General features: G+C 36.3%; 6 protein-coding genes across 6 annotated transcripts; 3 read left to right on the top strand and 3 right to left on the bottom strand.

Annotated features, from left to right (window-relative positions):
- Positions 1-100: 100 nt before the first annotated feature.
- Positions 101-460, bottom strand: Tsp_06917 (microspherule protein 1). The gene is made up of 2 exons (XM_003380719.1): positions 367-460; positions 101-300 (listed from the first exon to the last, which is right to left on the bottom strand). The coding sequence occupies exons 1-2, from the start codon at positions 458-460 to the stop codon at positions 101-103; spliced, it is 294 nt and encodes a 97-aa protein (XP_003380767.1).
- Positions 461-2,301: 1,841 nt separating this feature from the next.
- On the top strand, positions 2,302-4,213 carry Tsp_06916 (U3 small nucleolar ribonucleoprotein IMP4). Its single transcript, XM_003380718.1, has 8 exons — positions 2,302-2,413; positions 2,465-2,548; positions 2,610-2,719; positions 2,744-2,918; positions 2,966-3,120; positions 3,203-3,354; positions 3,416-3,607; positions 3,631-4,213. Exons 1-8 carry the CDS (start codon positions 2,302-2,304, stop codon positions 4,211-4,213), a joined length of 1,563 nt encoding a protein of 520 aa, XP_003380766.1.
- Positions 4,214-4,543: 330 nt separating this feature from the next.
- Positions 4,544-4,974, top strand: Tsp_06915 (hypothetical protein). The gene is made up of 2 exons (XM_003380717.1): positions 4,544-4,877; positions 4,898-4,974. The coding sequence occupies exons 1-2, from the start codon at positions 4,544-4,546 to the stop codon at positions 4,972-4,974; spliced, it is 411 nt and encodes a 136-aa protein (XP_003380765.1).
- Positions 4,975-6,051: 1,077 nt separating this feature from the next.
- On the bottom strand, positions 6,052-8,861 carry Tsp_06914 (conserved hypothetical protein). The gene is made up of 10 exons (XM_003380716.1): positions 8,859-8,861; positions 8,684-8,812; positions 8,435-8,610; positions 8,086-8,354; positions 7,920-7,992; positions 7,662-7,842; positions 7,509-7,593; positions 7,065-7,288; positions 6,385-6,752; positions 6,052-6,316 (listed from the first exon to the last, which is right to left on the bottom strand). Exons 1-10 carry the CDS (start codon positions 8,859-8,861, stop codon positions 6,052-6,054), a joined length of 1,773 nt encoding a protein of 590 aa, XP_003380764.1.
- Positions 8,862-9,357: 496 nt separating this feature from the next.
- Tsp_06913 (60S ribosomal protein L13) lies at positions 9,358-10,148 on the bottom strand. Its single transcript, XM_003380715.1, has 3 exons — positions 9,975-10,148; positions 9,673-9,846; positions 9,358-9,570 (listed from the first exon to the last, which is right to left on the bottom strand). The coding sequence occupies exons 1-3, from the start codon at positions 10,146-10,148 to the stop codon at positions 9,358-9,360; spliced, it is 561 nt and encodes a 186-aa protein (XP_003380763.1).
- Positions 10,149-12,360: 2,212 nt separating this feature from the next.
- Tsp_06912 (tumor suppressor candidate 4) lies at positions 12,361-13,800 on the top strand. Its single transcript, XM_003380714.1, is given in 5 exon segments — positions 12,361-12,737; positions 12,782-13,044; positions 13,069-13,363; positions 13,374-13,545; positions 13,657-13,800. 5 exon segments carry the CDS (start codon positions 12,361-12,363, stop codon positions 13,798-13,800), a joined length of 1,251 nt encoding a protein of 416 aa, XP_003380762.1.
- The last annotated feature ends 1,652 nt before the right edge of the window (positions 13,801-15,452 follow it).

Here is a 15,452-nt window from a genome sequence, read left to right as displayed (position 1 = left end):
GCAAAGCGGTAAATGTATATGTATACATATATATATATATATTTATTTATTTAGCATGTCACAAAACATTCTTGACATTAATCGTCATTAGCCTTAGGCATCATAACCACCAATTGATGAATGGGTATCCACCTGTTTGCCAATAGCTCGTGTAATGAGGGTAAAACAACTCAAAACTATCATAGCCAGCAATACTGAACGGACCAAAGAATCCAAATGATGAATAGAATTTAGCAACATGTTCAGGTAACTGATTTTTTTGATCGGCGAGCTGTTCTGTCAAATTTTCTTTGGAAATATCTGTACAGTATTTTAATGTAATAGTTTCGTAGTTGCAATGCGGGAAAAACAAATTGAATTTCTTACCTGACTGCACTGCACTTGTTGTCGGTATTGCGATTGAATAATCAACGCTAACAGTTATTGCAACAGTTATGATAAAATATGCTAAATTGTTCATTTTATTGCAAACAGAGCACCTCAGCTCTGCTTTGGGGGAGGGGGGAATTGTTTTTTTTTGGATTTAAATAATATTAAATATGAAATCGATTGAACTTTGATTAATGTTTGGCGACAATCAGCAACTGGTATTGCTCGTTGTTTGCAGGCGAAAATTTTTCACCGTGCAAAGTACTCTAGATTTTGAAGGCGATTTTTATCAACAATTCACATCAACTGTCCGTAAGATTGACGTTGCTTTTCTTGTCATTTAATTCTGCATAGATGAACGAACAATTTCCTGCACATCTTACTGTAGCTGTAATGAAAAAATAATTTTCTTCTTTTTGTTTTCTACTATGAAATGTTTCAAGCATGTGGTGAACAATTTTGAGTAAATTATTTTAAATGGAAGTTTAATGTTCGAATAATAAATGCTGCGCGGTGAATCGATGTATATAAACGGAGTTGTTGATCACTTTTTTGATGATTCAAATTTGTAGTCAGTGAGTGGAATTTTTAATTTTTATTTATCAGGACGTTTCAACGTTTTGATGTAATTTTATTTCAACAAAATGCTTTGTGACATGTTTACTTACTTGTAAATGTGTTCGGTAATTCTCAATCATGATTTCTATCTAATAACTTTTTTTACAAATATATTTACATTTTGTACAACGCTGTCGGGAAATAATACGCATAATGCGGTCGAAAATGAGAAATTCAAAAACTGACTTGTGCCAAACAGCAGCACTTTACTTCATCTCTAGCCGGCCATAAGATGAAAAATCATATTTATGGAAGTAGCATGTTTATTTTTAGGCAACTGAAGTTATTGATAAAAATTGTTTATGGCATTTAGTTTATTTAAAAGAAGAAACGACCGAAACGGTAAAATCTTCGTCGTCTTCGATTCATGAACCTTCGCCTACGTAGATCCCTTGTAAAACGCCTGAATGGATAACTGTAACCATAACCATAATAATAACCATAAGGCCAAATGAAAAAGTTTGATTTTTTAAGTAATATATGCTTTTTTTGTACAGCAAGATTCTTTCTCAAATCTTCTGTTTGAAAGTCTATGAAAAAAGTAATATATTCAAAGGAATTGAAGAAATATAATATCATTTACCATCATTTGCTTTCTGAGATTGTACTATGAAAAATCTATCCCAATAAACAATTAAAATTAAAAGATGAAATGCGAAGAACTGCATTTCTTGAAAAAATTTCAATTAAGAATACATTTCAGCTTGTTGGAATGTGAATTAAATGAAAACTAGTAGAAAACAGTTTAAAGCAAACTGAATCAGATATAAATTGATATGAAAGAAATATGAGCACGTCAGCGTAGAGTTTTCAAGGTAATGGTTAATGGTCAGCAATGAATAATTTGCCATAGGGAAGAATTTTTCAGTTAAAATTTATAAAACTTGAAAAGTTCTGACATCAACTACCGGCATCAACAATAATGCCAAAAGTTAATGCATTGTCATTTGAAGTGATCAACTACTGCCCAAAGACTGTTTGTGAAAACGCTGTTGCACCTGGTTGCATTTGCTCCGGCAATCAGAAAGCACGTTCAACAACGTGCAACATTGTTTTACTTATATTTATTAAACAAGGAAGAATCATACTGTAGTGACAATTTGTACTTGTAAACGTATTACTGTATGTATTCGTATCAGGCATAAAAAAAGTAGAATAAAAGTGTTTTTCCACTATTTACTTTTTTGTGCAGTTAGAATATTCGCTTTATAACTGATAAATTTAAATATAAAGGCGGCATTTGACTCATAATCTAAATTGTGATTTTTGTGTCGAGATATATAATTCAGAAATAAAAATTAACGAGATATTAGAATGTTTCGTCGCCAAGCTCGTTTGCGTCGTGAGTACATTTATCGTAAAAGTATCGAAGCGAAAGAGCGTGCAATTCAAGAGAAAAAGGAACGCATCAAAAAGGCTATCGATGGTCTGAATATAATGATTTGTGAAAGAAAACATTTTTAATGTTGCTGTTTAGAAGGAGAAAGAATCCCAACTGATTTGCAGAAAGAGGCAATAGAACTGCAGAAGCAATCCGAATGGCTCGACGAGGGTGGCGAGGGTATGGAATTTTTGGATTGGTAACATTTGTGTAATGTTATTTGTGGTTTTTCTTTTGTTAGGAATAGTTTCGCACGTAGATGATGAATACAGATGGTCAGGTGTTACGGATCCAAAAATTGTCATTACCACGTCGCACGACCCTAGTTCTAAATTGAAACAGTTTGCAAAAGTATATTTTTTTGTTTTTAATTAGCTGTTACTACATCATCTTCTTCTTGTTTTGGGTCCATTTCAGGAACTTAAAATTCTATTTCCAAATTGTCAACGAATCAATCGTGGTCAGTATGAGATGAAAAAGCTCGTCGATGCTTGTCGAGCCAACGACGTCACCGATTTCATATTGGTCCAAGAGCATCGAGGTGTTCCAGGTGAGTTGTATGTTGAAACTGTTCCCAGTTGAAGTTGTCTGTATTAGATGGAATTACAATTTGCCATCTGCCATTCGGCCCAACGGCATATTTCACGCTCAGCAATGTTGTCATGCGTCACGATGTACCCGATGTTGGCAAAATGTCCGAACAATATCCGCATTTGATTTTTCACAATTTCACTTCACAATTGGGAAAACGGGTTTGCTGATTTTGAACAATTGATGCGGTCGATTTGAACGATAAGATGCATTGCAACAATTCAGGTAGTGAATATTTTGAAGCACCTTTTTCCAGTACCCAAAGAAGACAGTCGTCGTGTGGTGACTTTTTCCGTCGAAGATGATTTCATATCGTTTCGTCATCACGTCTATAAAAAGGTGAACAATGAAATTGTTCTTACCGAAGTGGGGCCTCGTTTCGAGATGAAGCGTAAGTTTGATCGACTGACTCACCAACAGCTTGTTGTTGTATTTTTGGTTTGGTTTCATTTTCAGTATACTGTATAAAATTGGGTACGGTCGAGAGTCTCGAAGCGGCCGAAACGGAATGGATTTTACGCCCTTACATGAATACCAGTCGAAAGAGGGTCTTTCTCACTGCACCGAACGAATAATTGCAATTGTTGTAACTATTTTAGAGATCAGTAAAAGAAATGTTGTTCAACGGGATGTTCAATCGGCAGATCAGTTTTGATTTCAATTTACTGTAGATCAGTTTTTCGTCTTTTTCAATTTGAACATGTACAATTCGATGACAAAAGCGACCAAGCTTGCAAGCATGCCGGTGATGACGATGAAAAAGCAGTCTTGAACTTTGCCGGGCTCCATGAAAACTTGCGTGCAAAGCGGCTGCGGGCAGTACAGTGTGCTGTTCTGTTGGAAATATTTCAGCATGAGTTTGTCGAACAGGACGTACATTGTACTGCTGAGCATGGTGCCGAACAGTTCCTTCAACGCCGTCGACCGATAGTAGAAGATGAACATTTGTTCTGGCGTATATTGGGCCAGACTGACCATTTCCAAATCGCAACTGTGGTATTTGTAAAAATCACGCAAGTGGTAATAGTCGACTCCGTAGAAGCAGTGCGTGGCGTTGTGCACGACTTGGATAATCTCTTGCCTTGTTGCCACGTACAAGGGTGGGTTGGATTTGTAGGCGGCGTTCATGGTCACGGTCCATGGTTCGGCCGAACGTGGGGTCGGATTGAGCAGAAATCTGGTGAAGGAAAAATCATGGCGACGAACCGCCTGCGTGACGAACCGGCACCGCTTGTTCAGTATCAATTTGGCTAGTTGGTCGAGCGTTTTGAAGCCGAAATCTTTGATGGTTCCTTTTTTGACCAAATTGACGGCAATGATGTTCGCGTAGACGTTCAAAAAGATCAACACAGCCATGAAGCAGAACGGGTAGATGAATTTTTCTCGCAAAAAACGCAACGGGCGTAAAATCGATCCTGCTACGAGATACTTGGACATACGCTTGGAAAGGCGATGCATCAGATAAACTGAAAGGGTGGTGATGGCGACCAACGCCCACAGTTCGGTTTCCACGAAAGAGGTGGTGTGGAATGCGTTGGCTGAGCTGAGAATTTTCGGCCGAACCAGCAAAGCTAACGAGTCGAAATGACAAGCCGGACTTGCCTGCATCCGGTCAATCATCACCTCGTCCAGTATGCTGGCTTCTGCTTCGACATCCGCCAGATCGTCCATCAACGCCTGGTGCATTTGGGAACGATTCGCCGTACGTATCCACACGACGGGAATTTGCCAAATGTGATTGAACAGCGTGTAGATGAACTCGGCGTCGATGCCTGGACCTGGATCGTTGCACTCGTCCGGATATTTGTCAAAGCAGGGCATAATGTATGGCGCATTTGCATAGCCAGCTACGCGTATCGAGCTGATATTCATAGCAATTCGGTGTGCGGAATTGCCTTTTCAATTCCCACAAGACACTGTTTTTATATTAATTTTCAGTGATAAGAAAGCGAACAATTCAATTGCTTGCTTTTGAAAGCTTGAACAAAAAAGCTGAAGGTGTTCGATTTGGATAATTGAAACAAGCGAACAATAATTCCCTTTATATTTGATATTTTCAGATGAAATTTTGAACAAAAAAGAAGAAAAGAATTCCCAAAGCACACAGTTAGCTCTGCAGTATGGAAATCAATAACAAGAATAATGAAACAGCACCAATTGTTATGACCAAGAAATAGACAAAGGTTCAATAAATTGAACGCATACTTTTTCATATTATTTTGTTTTTTATTATTCATACTTTCACATCTGAATAATTTTGTGATTTTAGAAAATTGCAATCACTGGGGTCTGGGACGGCGTTACGCCTTTTTCCCTGCACGCTATCGATAATATTACACGTGCAATAGAGAGCATTTGAATAACAACAAAAACCGGTTTTGCTTTAATCAACGTGGATTGATGGTAATTTTGTTTGATTGTCGACACAGCGGGCAACAGCGATAACCGGCAGAAGAGAGAGCGAGATGTTCTGAAAATGAATCAAAATTTCCAAACTCAAGAAGGGTAAGTTAATGCTAACTGAATTACGCACATTTTAATAATAATATACTGAGATAAGGGCGCGGCTTCGTAGAGATATTTAATTAATTATTTATTTAAACGTTACCGTGCGACTGAGTTTGCGCCATCGTGTGCTGCTTCTGCTACACGGCATCCCAGTCACCGTTGAAAAAACGCTGCAATTTGTCGTGGTCGTAATTTTCGATCAGTTCAATCAACTGAGGTACCCGATGCTTCACTTCTTCACCTTTGAATTTGAAACTGTCCACAAAAAGATCTGTCAAAAAGCGTAAAAAAACCAAAGATGTAAGGAAAACTGAATTTGATATGCAAAAAAAAAGTATGCGACAATTATTAAACTGAAATTCATCGAAAGGATATCATTTATACGATCCATGTACGCTTGGTGAGCTTGTTTCTGTTCGAGTAGTTGAGATGAATTTTGGAAAATTTCCTCAAAGTCGTCAGTGAAAAATTCACGTTCATCATCTCGTATCGTTGCATCCTCGAACAATAGATTTATAATATGATGAAGATCAACATTCTTTTTTAAATTACTACCTTTAAAATTTCCGCATAACGTATTTTTTTCAACAAATTTGCGGACTTCTGTATTCTGTCGTTGACGAGTCGAAGAACGTGAGCAACGCTTGTTTGATCAATATCTGCAAGCAGATTGTACTGATGAATTGGACAGATTCCATCAATGAGCAGCAGTAGTAGTGAATAGTTTTTCTTTTTTTACCACAAGTGATATCCAATTTCAAGCCACGATTCGAAGCTTCTCTGTTGATCACATCGAGCAGAATTGCAATTGTGGAAATGTTGTCAGATCGAATGACAATTTCTCCATCCCTGTATTTCGTGAAAAGGTGGAAGTTCGAAAAGTACAAAACAAAAAAACCGCTAATAAATAAACTCACGAACAAGTATGGCACAGTTGGGTGCCAATAAAGCAGGATACGAAATAGCAAGTAATTTTACTTTCGTCGGACAAATGTTCCGACATGCCTGGAAGGCAGAAACTCATCATTGCGTACGCTGTGGCGATGTCGAAGTTGCCAGAAATGCGCAGACAATTCTGCGGACGATTGTCGTCGAACGTCTGGGTCCGACGGTGCAACGACAATGGCTTTATCAAATAGTTGCAAATTTGACAAACCCCGGGATTCATGCGGGGCGAAATGTACAATTCCAAATTTCCATATTTCCCTTCAATTGTACGAATTTTCACCTCAAAGCGGACCATATTCGCCTGACAACGGTACGTTATCAGCAGGGCATCTTTCGACTGAAACAGCAATATGAATCAAAAATATTGTATAATTCACAGGCTGATTAGTGATTAATAGGAGACTGAAATGTAATGCGTACATTTCTTTCAGTCGGAGTGACACTGACTACAGCGGAATTCTTTTCAATGTCCAGCAGACTTACGGCAACTTCACTCTTAAAACGTGAAATTGGCTGTTAATTAAAAGTAGAAAACAATCAATTAAGCAGATATTTATTTTTTTTTGGAAATTATGCTGAGTGGTTGAAAAGAAAACACTGGTACAAGTTCTTTCGACAACCAATATCCAACATGTAACACTTCTCTTACCCGAAGTAAAATCCAATCTATGGCAATTGGAAGTTCAACGCTGAGCAGATAAGCCGTTTCTTCACTGTTCAAAACAAACCGATCGTTGATTGCAAACGATGGTGAACAAGAATATTGGTGGGCGCCGATTTCAGTTCGCTTCAAATAATCAGTACGTTGATTTTGCACCTTTCGCCTCAGTTCTTCCACTTCGTCTCTAAACAGTATGCAAATTGATTTTTTTTCTACAAAAATTATCAATCAATCAAAATGGCAAACTTATACCGCAGTTGTTGAATTTCATCTCCTACCCCAGCCGAGGAACCATTTTCCCCGCTAACTTTATTGTTCGACTGTGCACATTCTGTAGACCAGCCGAATATATTGCCTATGTATGTTGGAAATTTGCAAATTAACATTCCATTTGTTCATTTCTAAATATTTCATCCAACCGTGTTAACATACCGGAAAAGCTGCAAACTATAATTTCATTCGATTCGGTGCTGGTGAAATGGCCACATTGCAAAGCAACAATACTTTCGTGACATTCCTTGAACGTGGAAAATTTCAACTCATTAGCAGCAGTAGTTCATTTTTGAAAAAAAAATTTCTACTAACAATATATTGAGTCAGCATCGGTTTGTCATTGTCCAAAATATCGTAAATTTCAATAAGACCATCTTCCCGACCAACAATTAAATTCAAAATCCCAGTATTGTGCACATCACACAGTTCCATGGTATTTATAAAGCTGACGCCATTTTCAGACGGCAGTTCCCAAAGAATTTTCACATTTTCTCTGCAAAACAAGAAAAGTATTTTTCAAATTAAATAATATTTCTCAAAGTATTAATATTATTATCAGTTAACTTTTACTTGTAAATTTGTAGTTGACCAATGCGTCCGTTAACGGTACCATAGAAAACGCGAATTCCATCTGCTTGGCTTGCTACAATGTCAGAGTTGAAGTTTCATTATGAACATAACAAAGAAGTCAGTGTAGAAGGCGAAGCAGTATTAAGAATTCAAATTTCCAATATACCCAAATTAGAGTGGAAAAGCAACGTAGACGGGATGTCGCCCACTTCGACTTGAGTAAGCAAGTTTTGGCCAAGTAGAATCTTTATCAAGTGATTTTCGCATGCCAATAAAATGCACAATTTGTCAACTTCAAAACCCAACAGTTGCGCAGAAATGCAAAACGTGTCGTAGATTCGATCATCACTTAAGTAATATGAAGTTTCTGAACAATCATGGTAATGAGTCATGGTATATTCAGAGCACAAAACCATATCAACACCGTATATCGACCTTGAAATTATTTTTTCATTCATTCCAACTATACTGTACAGCGTGAACAAAAAGTGAAAACAATTAATTAAACCACTTACATTGACTTTATTGAATCTGTTTTATTAATATCAAAGTCGAGAAAATGTTTTCCCCTTCGATTGTAGCCTTTAACGACACTTCCAGAAGCGAGAAAAATTTTATCGCATGCTGAATGTTCTTCTCCGCCAAGTGCAATTGCATCAATACGAGCATCAGGAAATGTTTTAAAATCAATCTGTAAAAAAGATTTAAAAATATATATATGTTACCGCCGTTTATATAATGCACTTTGATCCATTATAATTTACCACAGGCTTCTTCTTCCAGCTTACACAAGCAACTACACCATTTTGATGAGCAACGACCAGCTGCTGTAATCCACCTCCACCTGGCAAGCACGGCAAAAGACGCATGCAACGTCTACTTGTTGGTGATGTCTTCAAGGAAGAAATTTATTAATTCATCTAATGCCAATATACATACCATTACAAACGTACCTGCAAATAATCGGATCGGTACCAGTTGAATTTCATGCTTTTCTTTTTAAAAGATTTAAATTTTAAAAACTGTATACAATTAAATGTACAGCTGAACAACAAGAATCTTTCCTTCCCACGTACCGTTTGTTAGCTGTTGCCAAGCAACGCGTTTATTTAATCGGTCGATTTAATTGAACTTGATTGTTTCAGTTATACATCTCTACTAAAAGTCCTGCTTTCAGAATTCTCTTTTGATATCGCTATGTGAATTAGCAATATTGAATGAATGTTGTTTGTTTTCCAAAAGAAAATTAGTTTATACATGTTTATAATAATAGTTAAAGAATAATAACTTGTGTTCTGATATTTCCATAATGTTGTTGATTTGCCAGCAATAAGGTAAAAATTATATTAATAGCCGCTAAGCGTAAGAAGAGAAAAAAGACATCACAATCTTTCAAAATATATAAGTTTTATTTTCTTTCAAATTCATTATTTTCAATTCACTTTCCGCCAGCCAGATCAGCTTCAGCTTCTTGCCTTTTCTTCAATCGGTATCCCGCTAAACGCTGATTAACACGCGCAGTTCGAACAGTAGCGTAAGCGTTAAATTTCTTTTCTGCCTCAGTGATAGGCCGAACATCCACCACAACCTCAGGACGGTGAATAGGCATGAGGACCGATTTCAACTGCTGTGCCAATTTACATTCCTCTAACTGAAAGAAAAGAAACAGCAATTATTATTAAAATAATAAAATCAATGCAAAAGCAATATGAAATTCCAACAAAAATAAATAAATAACCACAATTAAACTTACACTGCTATCGGTTGCCTTGGGTTTATTCTTATTTCTTGGGAATAAAATCAACTTTGACTTGTATTCTTTCAATCGTTGAACGTTCAATTGAAGTCCTTCCAATGAACGATTTCTACGACGATGATCAACGGCAATACCAATAGTCGGAGCTAATCGTTTCGGAATTCCAGCCGCCTGAACGAACCCAGGAAATACTCTTCAGAAAGTTAAAAATACTGAACATTTTTTACTTTAAGTTCATCCAACGAAAAGCCACGCCCAAAACGCAATCTATGGTTATACTTCACCGTTGGACAACGTACAATTGGACGCAGATTGCCTCGAGCTGGGCGTGGAGCCAAACGTCTCGCCTTCTCCAAACGCTTTCTGCGACGACGATTGTGACGCATAGGTTGATTGAACCAAGTCTTCACCCTGCGTTGCCATTTTTTGTGAAAATGACCATCCGGTATCATTCCATTGCCGCTCGGCGCCATTGTCACCAATTATATCTGAAGCGAAATAGCGAACGTTGCTGTCAATAATAGGATAATTCTACATTTAAAAATATATTAATTATGTAGAATGGAAAAATTAACAAAAATATAAATTTAAACGACTATAAACTTTACGTTCAAATATATAAACAACAAAATTTACAACACCATTGACACATGGAATCGACGGAAATACTGTAATATTGATTTTCAGGTACATATGAATACGATATTTATCATCAATAACATATTATGCGTTCTAGTTTGGACAGACTTTCTAAATAGTTATTTAATTTTATGAACAAAATTCATACTTATAATTTTAATTTATGTATTTAACTGCAATTTGATGAGTAATCAGTCCGCTGCTATTGTATATGAAGTTGCTGGCATGGCCAAATGAAATGATTTTTATGAATTTTATTATAAGTGTTTTTACTAATTCAGTGTTCATGATGTGAGAAGTTTATGAAAAGTGATAAAAAAGTTGATTCGAAGTTAGAAAACCTTGAAAATTATTAGAAATTACAGTACAGTATAAGGGAGCATACAATTACGCATTATTACGTAAGGTGTTTTATTTTTCATCTAAATTTTATTTGTAGTAAATTATTAAATTGGTTTCAGTGTCGTTTTCATTGCGCAGTTTTGTTAGTCGAGGAAGTTTGATAAGTTGCTGCTTTATCGTTTTTGTTATCTTTCACTTATTGTTAATGTGAGAGTAGATGTTTGTGAATAAAGTGTAAATGGAAGATGATCTTTTTTATATTTCAGAACTTCAAAGCGAAGCGGTGCATTTTAAGGTTTTCCATAAAAATGGTTGTGCAATTTTTCTCTGAACTACTGGTCGTTTCTATGGTGAATTATGTACTTGTTGTTCTTTGTGGAGCTTCTACTTCGTAAGTTTTAATGAAAACGTGCGACATTTGACGCAACTGAATAAAAAACGTTTTTTTTCGCTTAGAACTATTAAAGAAAACTACCTGCTAGCGGCAATAATCACTGTTTGTACTGCGGTTCCGGCGTTATTATTTATCCAAAATTGGGATCAATTGCTTGGTGTGGTTTTTGAAAAAAAGTATGAAAATTTTTGAATTTAATTCGTCATATAATACATATTCCCTAATAAATTAAGGTTAATTCGCAAGACCGATTTCTTTGTCCACTACATCACGCACGGAACTTATCTTGGAGCCTATTTAGGCGCCATTCCAGTTCCACTTGATTGGGATCGACCATGGCAAGTAAGAAAATAGATAATTTTTTTAATAATAATACAGCATGGTTGACACAATGAATTTAATTTTTCAGTACAAAATGCCGTATTTGATTTTCAGGATAAATAGTTGATCATTCAAATTGAGAAGTTAAAAAAATAATTTTTCTTGAAATTGAGATCTAAAAAGTGCTCATGTATAAGAAAGTTGGTTATTGATATTTTTTAAAAAAATTTCTCTGTCATCCCAATCTCTACAAAATTTAGATGAGTTGCCGGAAAATATATTGTTTTTTTTCCATACAACTGACCTTTACTCTTTGACCAGGTCAAGTAATATAACAGCCGCATGATAGCGTTGGCGTCCGCATTGCGGTCAGTGGGGTTTTTTCCTTTTCGTAGTTTGTATTTTTCAGCAGATAGTTGTTAAAAAAACAGACGTTAGAAAAATTGTTTTTTACATTAGTTCTTTTTGGTAAGTGAATATGTGCAAGTTTCGGCCTGTTGTGTAGTTATTTTTTGTATTGATAATTTTAAAAGTTGATATTTATTGTTGATATTGCAGTATGTTTAGCTGTATTCATTTGTACTTTGAATGTGTATATTTGGAAAGATAATTAATGTTGCATTGTTGAAAATAGTTTGGTTGTCACAATTTTCAAATTATTTTCAGTTCATTGAGTGAAGAAAATATTAGTTGAGTATGAGAAGTGATATTAATTTTGCAAACAGATTACATATGCGCATGTATGGGTAGAACTGTTCGTTGATTTGATTAAATATTGTTTTTTCTTTCATATAATGGGCAAGATTTTGTTTGAAAGGTAAAAATTAGCGTGTTGTTTCAGCGGTGGCCAATTACGTGCGTTGTTGGGGCTTTGATCGGTTTTGGCATAGGGAACATTTGCGCTTGTGTGCACGTGATCCAGTGGAGAAAAAAAGCTCGACGTCGGCAATTGCAGCCGATTCGACAATTAGCCGAAAAGTAGAAGAGCGATGCTGGCCAGTTTGGCCCCTTCGTCACCAAATTGTGACGTGCCTCCATTATTGGGTATATTTTATGCAAAATTTGATTCCCACCTTGGTCCGCGTATTTTGTGTCAAGTGCCACCGGATAAGCAGTTCATCGAGCGTGATGTATTCGATACAGTATCATCGTTTATTATTACAAAGTCGAAATTGGTCGATCAATTGGTGAAAGTGGATTTGGCCGACGTGAAAATCATCGGCTATCCCAAAGCGATCCCAGGCAACCAGTACGACCGTAATGCTTACATATTCAACGTTTGCTTTGTTGTCGCGAATACTAAGACCAACGATCGAGATTATGTCTACGAGCCGTTGGTGGAAAAATTGGCCAAAAGTTTGGAAATGTTGGAACGACAGAGGCAATTTTTATCCAACCAAAGTTTGCCAGCCTTGAGCGCCATGCTAACGAAGCTTTTCAACGAGCTGAACGAGACCGGATGTTCGTCGATAATTCTGGGCGACCATTACCAAGTCCACCTGGCTTTGCTCGACCACCGACCGTCGGTGCCGGTGGTCAGCGCTTCGATGGCGCCTGTGGTCTGCACCAAAGTGGACAAGCTGTTGGCGAATTGTTCGGATCAAGTTCTGCGACGTCTGCTTCCACTGATCAACGGTTTCGATTCGGTAGCCAAACTGAGCAGCGCCGCCAAAGTGGACATTGAAATCACCAAACAGTGTCTGACCGACGCGGCCGTGGCTGGCGTCGTTTCGTTCGTGCCGACTCTCCAATACAAGAGGTGCTACATGGTCACACCCCAAATTGGCACCCTTTACCGGGACAAAGCGCTGCAGCAGGATTTGTGCCACACGGTAAAATTGAGAGGCTCAGAAATGCCCAAGTTTTCCGACGTGTTCCGTCTGCTCAGCTTGTTGAAACCGTCGCTGACGATGCACGAGTGGAGTTATACCTATACGCCCAAAAATTACCATGTTCACGAAGGGAAATTGATCCAATATGCCCTGTTGAAAGGTCTGATTAGGCAAATTACCGCTTATCCGATCCTTTTGGCCAATTGCAATCCAAAATTCGATGGAAGTGTATCACGGATCGATTGTCAACAACTTGACGGTGGAAAATCCATCGAAGAATTGTCGGTCAACGCCAACGTTCACTGTTTGAGAGTGGAAAAAGTATTCGAAGAGTCGCCGCATGTAATCATGATATGGAAATGAAATGGTCTCGATCATTTAATTTGCATATTGGAATGGAACAATACAATCCAGTCGACGGAATTTCCATTCACTTGAAATATTGATAAACAGGGACAAGAGTATTTAGGCGTTGGACATTTTTATATGTTTATTTTTTTTCTTATTTGCTTTATTTTGATCATTCCAACAACGACAACAACAGCGTGGAATTTGTTGCCAATTCGAATTGCACTGCTTGCTGAAAGGGATCGTTAAAAAATGCGATAAAGCTACGCCAAATTTGCATAATAACAAGTACTGTATTGTTTGTTTAATTGATCGATCAATAAATGTTGCCTGCTAGCGTTCGTGTTGAACTGTCGTCCGAAAGAGAGAATAAACACCATTTGAGCAGTGTATTATGTTTTTTTTTTATTATTTCATTATTATTTATCGTTTTTATTCAACATTTATTTAAAACCAACTACTTATTATTGATGTTGATTTTATTTAATTTTACTTTTCTTTATTGTGCAATGAATGAACTGCATTGAAAAGATTGTTAAAATTCAGTTCTTTTTTTAATTTATTGAAACCACAAAATACTTGTGTTACTACTCTTCAGCTGCCTGTCTGCCTGTCCATTTGACATTAAACAAAACGAACGAGATGAAAATAATTTTTCTCCTTCTTGTACTGATATCATTTGCAGCTAGTCGTAAGTACAGTATCCACTTGAAAGATTTCATTATTATTCAAATTCTATTCAGTTATTTATTTTTTTCATTTATTATTACTATTATTATTTAGTTGCATATTAAAATTAAAACAAAAGAACTGGATATTTCATCCATTTAGAACAGCGAGATACGGTATCAAAATTTTTTATCAAAAAAAGGCTATCGATTAATACAAACTTTGATTGGTGTCCGAATTTGAAAAATATCGAAAAATATATACGAAATGAAAAGCAAAAAATTTGTAAAACTGACGCAGACTGTCCCCCAGGTGAAAAGTGCTGCCCGACCAAGGATGCTTGCAAAATTTGCATAAAGTCGAGAAAAGGTTAATCGTATATAATTTGGCAATTGATTATCATTATCCATCGGTTGATTTTAGAGGTGAAGAAGAGAGGCTCGTGTCCAATTTTGAAATCGTCCGAAATTGTTGGCAACTTGATCATGTGCAACAGCGATGCAAATTGCAGAGGCGTGAAAAAGTGTTGCGCAACAACAATAGGAAAATCGTGCACAATGCCCGTATAGAAAAATAAAAGGTAATGGAGTTGTTTGGTTCAATCGAACGGGCAATCGTTTAATTTAAAGTCGCTTTAGGGTGCCAAACTTTAAAATGCCGTTGTTTAAAAATGTTTTTTTATTAATAAACTTATCATAATCATTTGCATGCAATTTATACTTTCAATAAATTCACATTTCGAGCTTTTCTTTTCATCATTTTTGCAGTTATTATTATTATTGTTTTGAAATTTTAATGAACAATTCTAAAAATATACATGTTTCACTCGTAACTTAGAACAAATTTAATTACTGACACTGATCATACATTGCTAAATTGCAACGTCACCATTGCAACGTTTATATACTGTACGTTTATCGCATGCATTTATTTACTTGCCGTTTACTGTAAAGAAGGATGACGTTTATAAAATTAATTTGTTTAATTTAAAATATTATACCCTCGTGAATGCTTGAAAGTATAACATTCATAAGACTTGTACGGAGCAACGCTTTAAATGCTTTTGTGGAGATTTTAAACTTTCTGTATTGAAATTGAAATTGCAAGTTTACTGTAAATAACATTCGTAATATAAAACTGTCAGTTTGAGAATTTCAAGATTAATATTTTATTGTTGAATAATATTGTAGATGTCAATTTAAACAATACTATAATAAATACACCAAGTTATT

The sequence above is a fragment of the Trichinella spiralis genome (assembly GCF_000181795.1).
Source record: "Trichinella spiralis strain ISS 195 chromosome Unknown Scfld2, whole genome shotgun sequence".
In the NCBI taxonomy this organism is placed as follows: Eukaryota; Metazoa; Nematoda; class Enoplea; order Trichinellida; family Trichinellidae; genus Trichinella; species Trichinella spiralis.
Note: the sequence above shows the minus strand (reverse complement) of the source record. Positions and strands in the feature narration are given on the sequence as shown.

Excerpts from the sequence above, each read along its gene's own strand:
- Tsp_06916 (XM_003380718.1), top strand. The coding sequence starts at position 2,302 with ATGTTTCGTCGCCAAGCTCGTTTGCGTCGTGAGTACATTTATCGTAAA. Across the intron at positions 2,549-2,609 it reads GCTCGACGAGGGTGGCGAGG|GAATAGTTTCGCACGTAGAT; the intron begins GTATGGAATTTT and ends TTCTTTTGTTAG. Across the intron at positions 2,919-2,965 it reads AGAGCATCGAGGTGTTCCAG|ATGGAATTACAATTTGCCAT; the intron begins GTGAGTTGTATG and ends TGTCTGTATTAG.
- Tsp_06914 (XM_003380716.1), bottom strand. Across the intron at positions 8,611-8,683 it reads GCTGGAAGAAGAAGCCTGTG|ATTGATTTTAAAACATTTCC; the intron begins GTAAATTATAAT and ends TCTTTTTTACAG. Across the intron at positions 7,594-7,661 it reads CGATGCTGACTCAATATATT|GAATGTCACGAAAGTATTGT; the intron begins GTTAGTAGAAAT and ends TCCACGTTCAAG.
- Tsp_06912 (XM_003380714.1), top strand. The coding sequence starts at position 12,361 with ATGCTGGCCAGTTTGGCCCCTTCGTCACCAAATTGTGACGTGCCTCCA. Across the intron at positions 12,738-12,781 it reads TTGGCCAAAAGTTTGGAAAT|CCTTGAGCGCCATGCTAACG; the intron begins GTTGGAACGACA and ends AAAGTTTGCCAG. Across the intron at positions 13,045-13,068 it reads AACTGAGCAGCGCCGCCAAA|TGTCTGACCGACGCGGCCGT; the intron begins GTGGACATTGAA and ends ATCACCAAACAG.
- Tsp_06917 (XM_003380719.1), bottom strand. The coding sequence starts at position 460 with ATGAACAATTTAGCATATTTTATCATAACTGTTGCAATAACTGTTAGC. Across the intron at positions 301-366 it reads AACAAGTGCAGTGCAGTCAG|ATATTTCCAAAGAAAATTTG; the intron begins GTAAGAAATTCA and ends AATACTGTACAG.
- Tsp_06913 (XM_003380715.1), bottom strand. The coding sequence starts at position 10,148 with ATGGCGCCGAGCGGCAATGGAATGATACCGGATGGTCATTTTCACAAA. Across the intron at positions 9,847-9,974 it reads GAGGCAATCTGCGTCCAATT|GCGGCTGGAATTCCGAAACG; the intron begins GTACGTTGTCCA and ends GGGTTCGTTCAG. Across the intron at positions 9,571-9,672 it reads CCAAGGCAACCGATAGCAGT|TTAGAGGAATGTAAATTGGC; the intron begins GTAAGTTTAATT and ends CTTTTCTTTCAG.
- Tsp_06915 (XM_003380717.1), top strand. The coding sequence starts at position 4,544 with ATGACAAGCCGGACTTGCCTGCATCCGGTCAATCATCACCTCGTCCAG.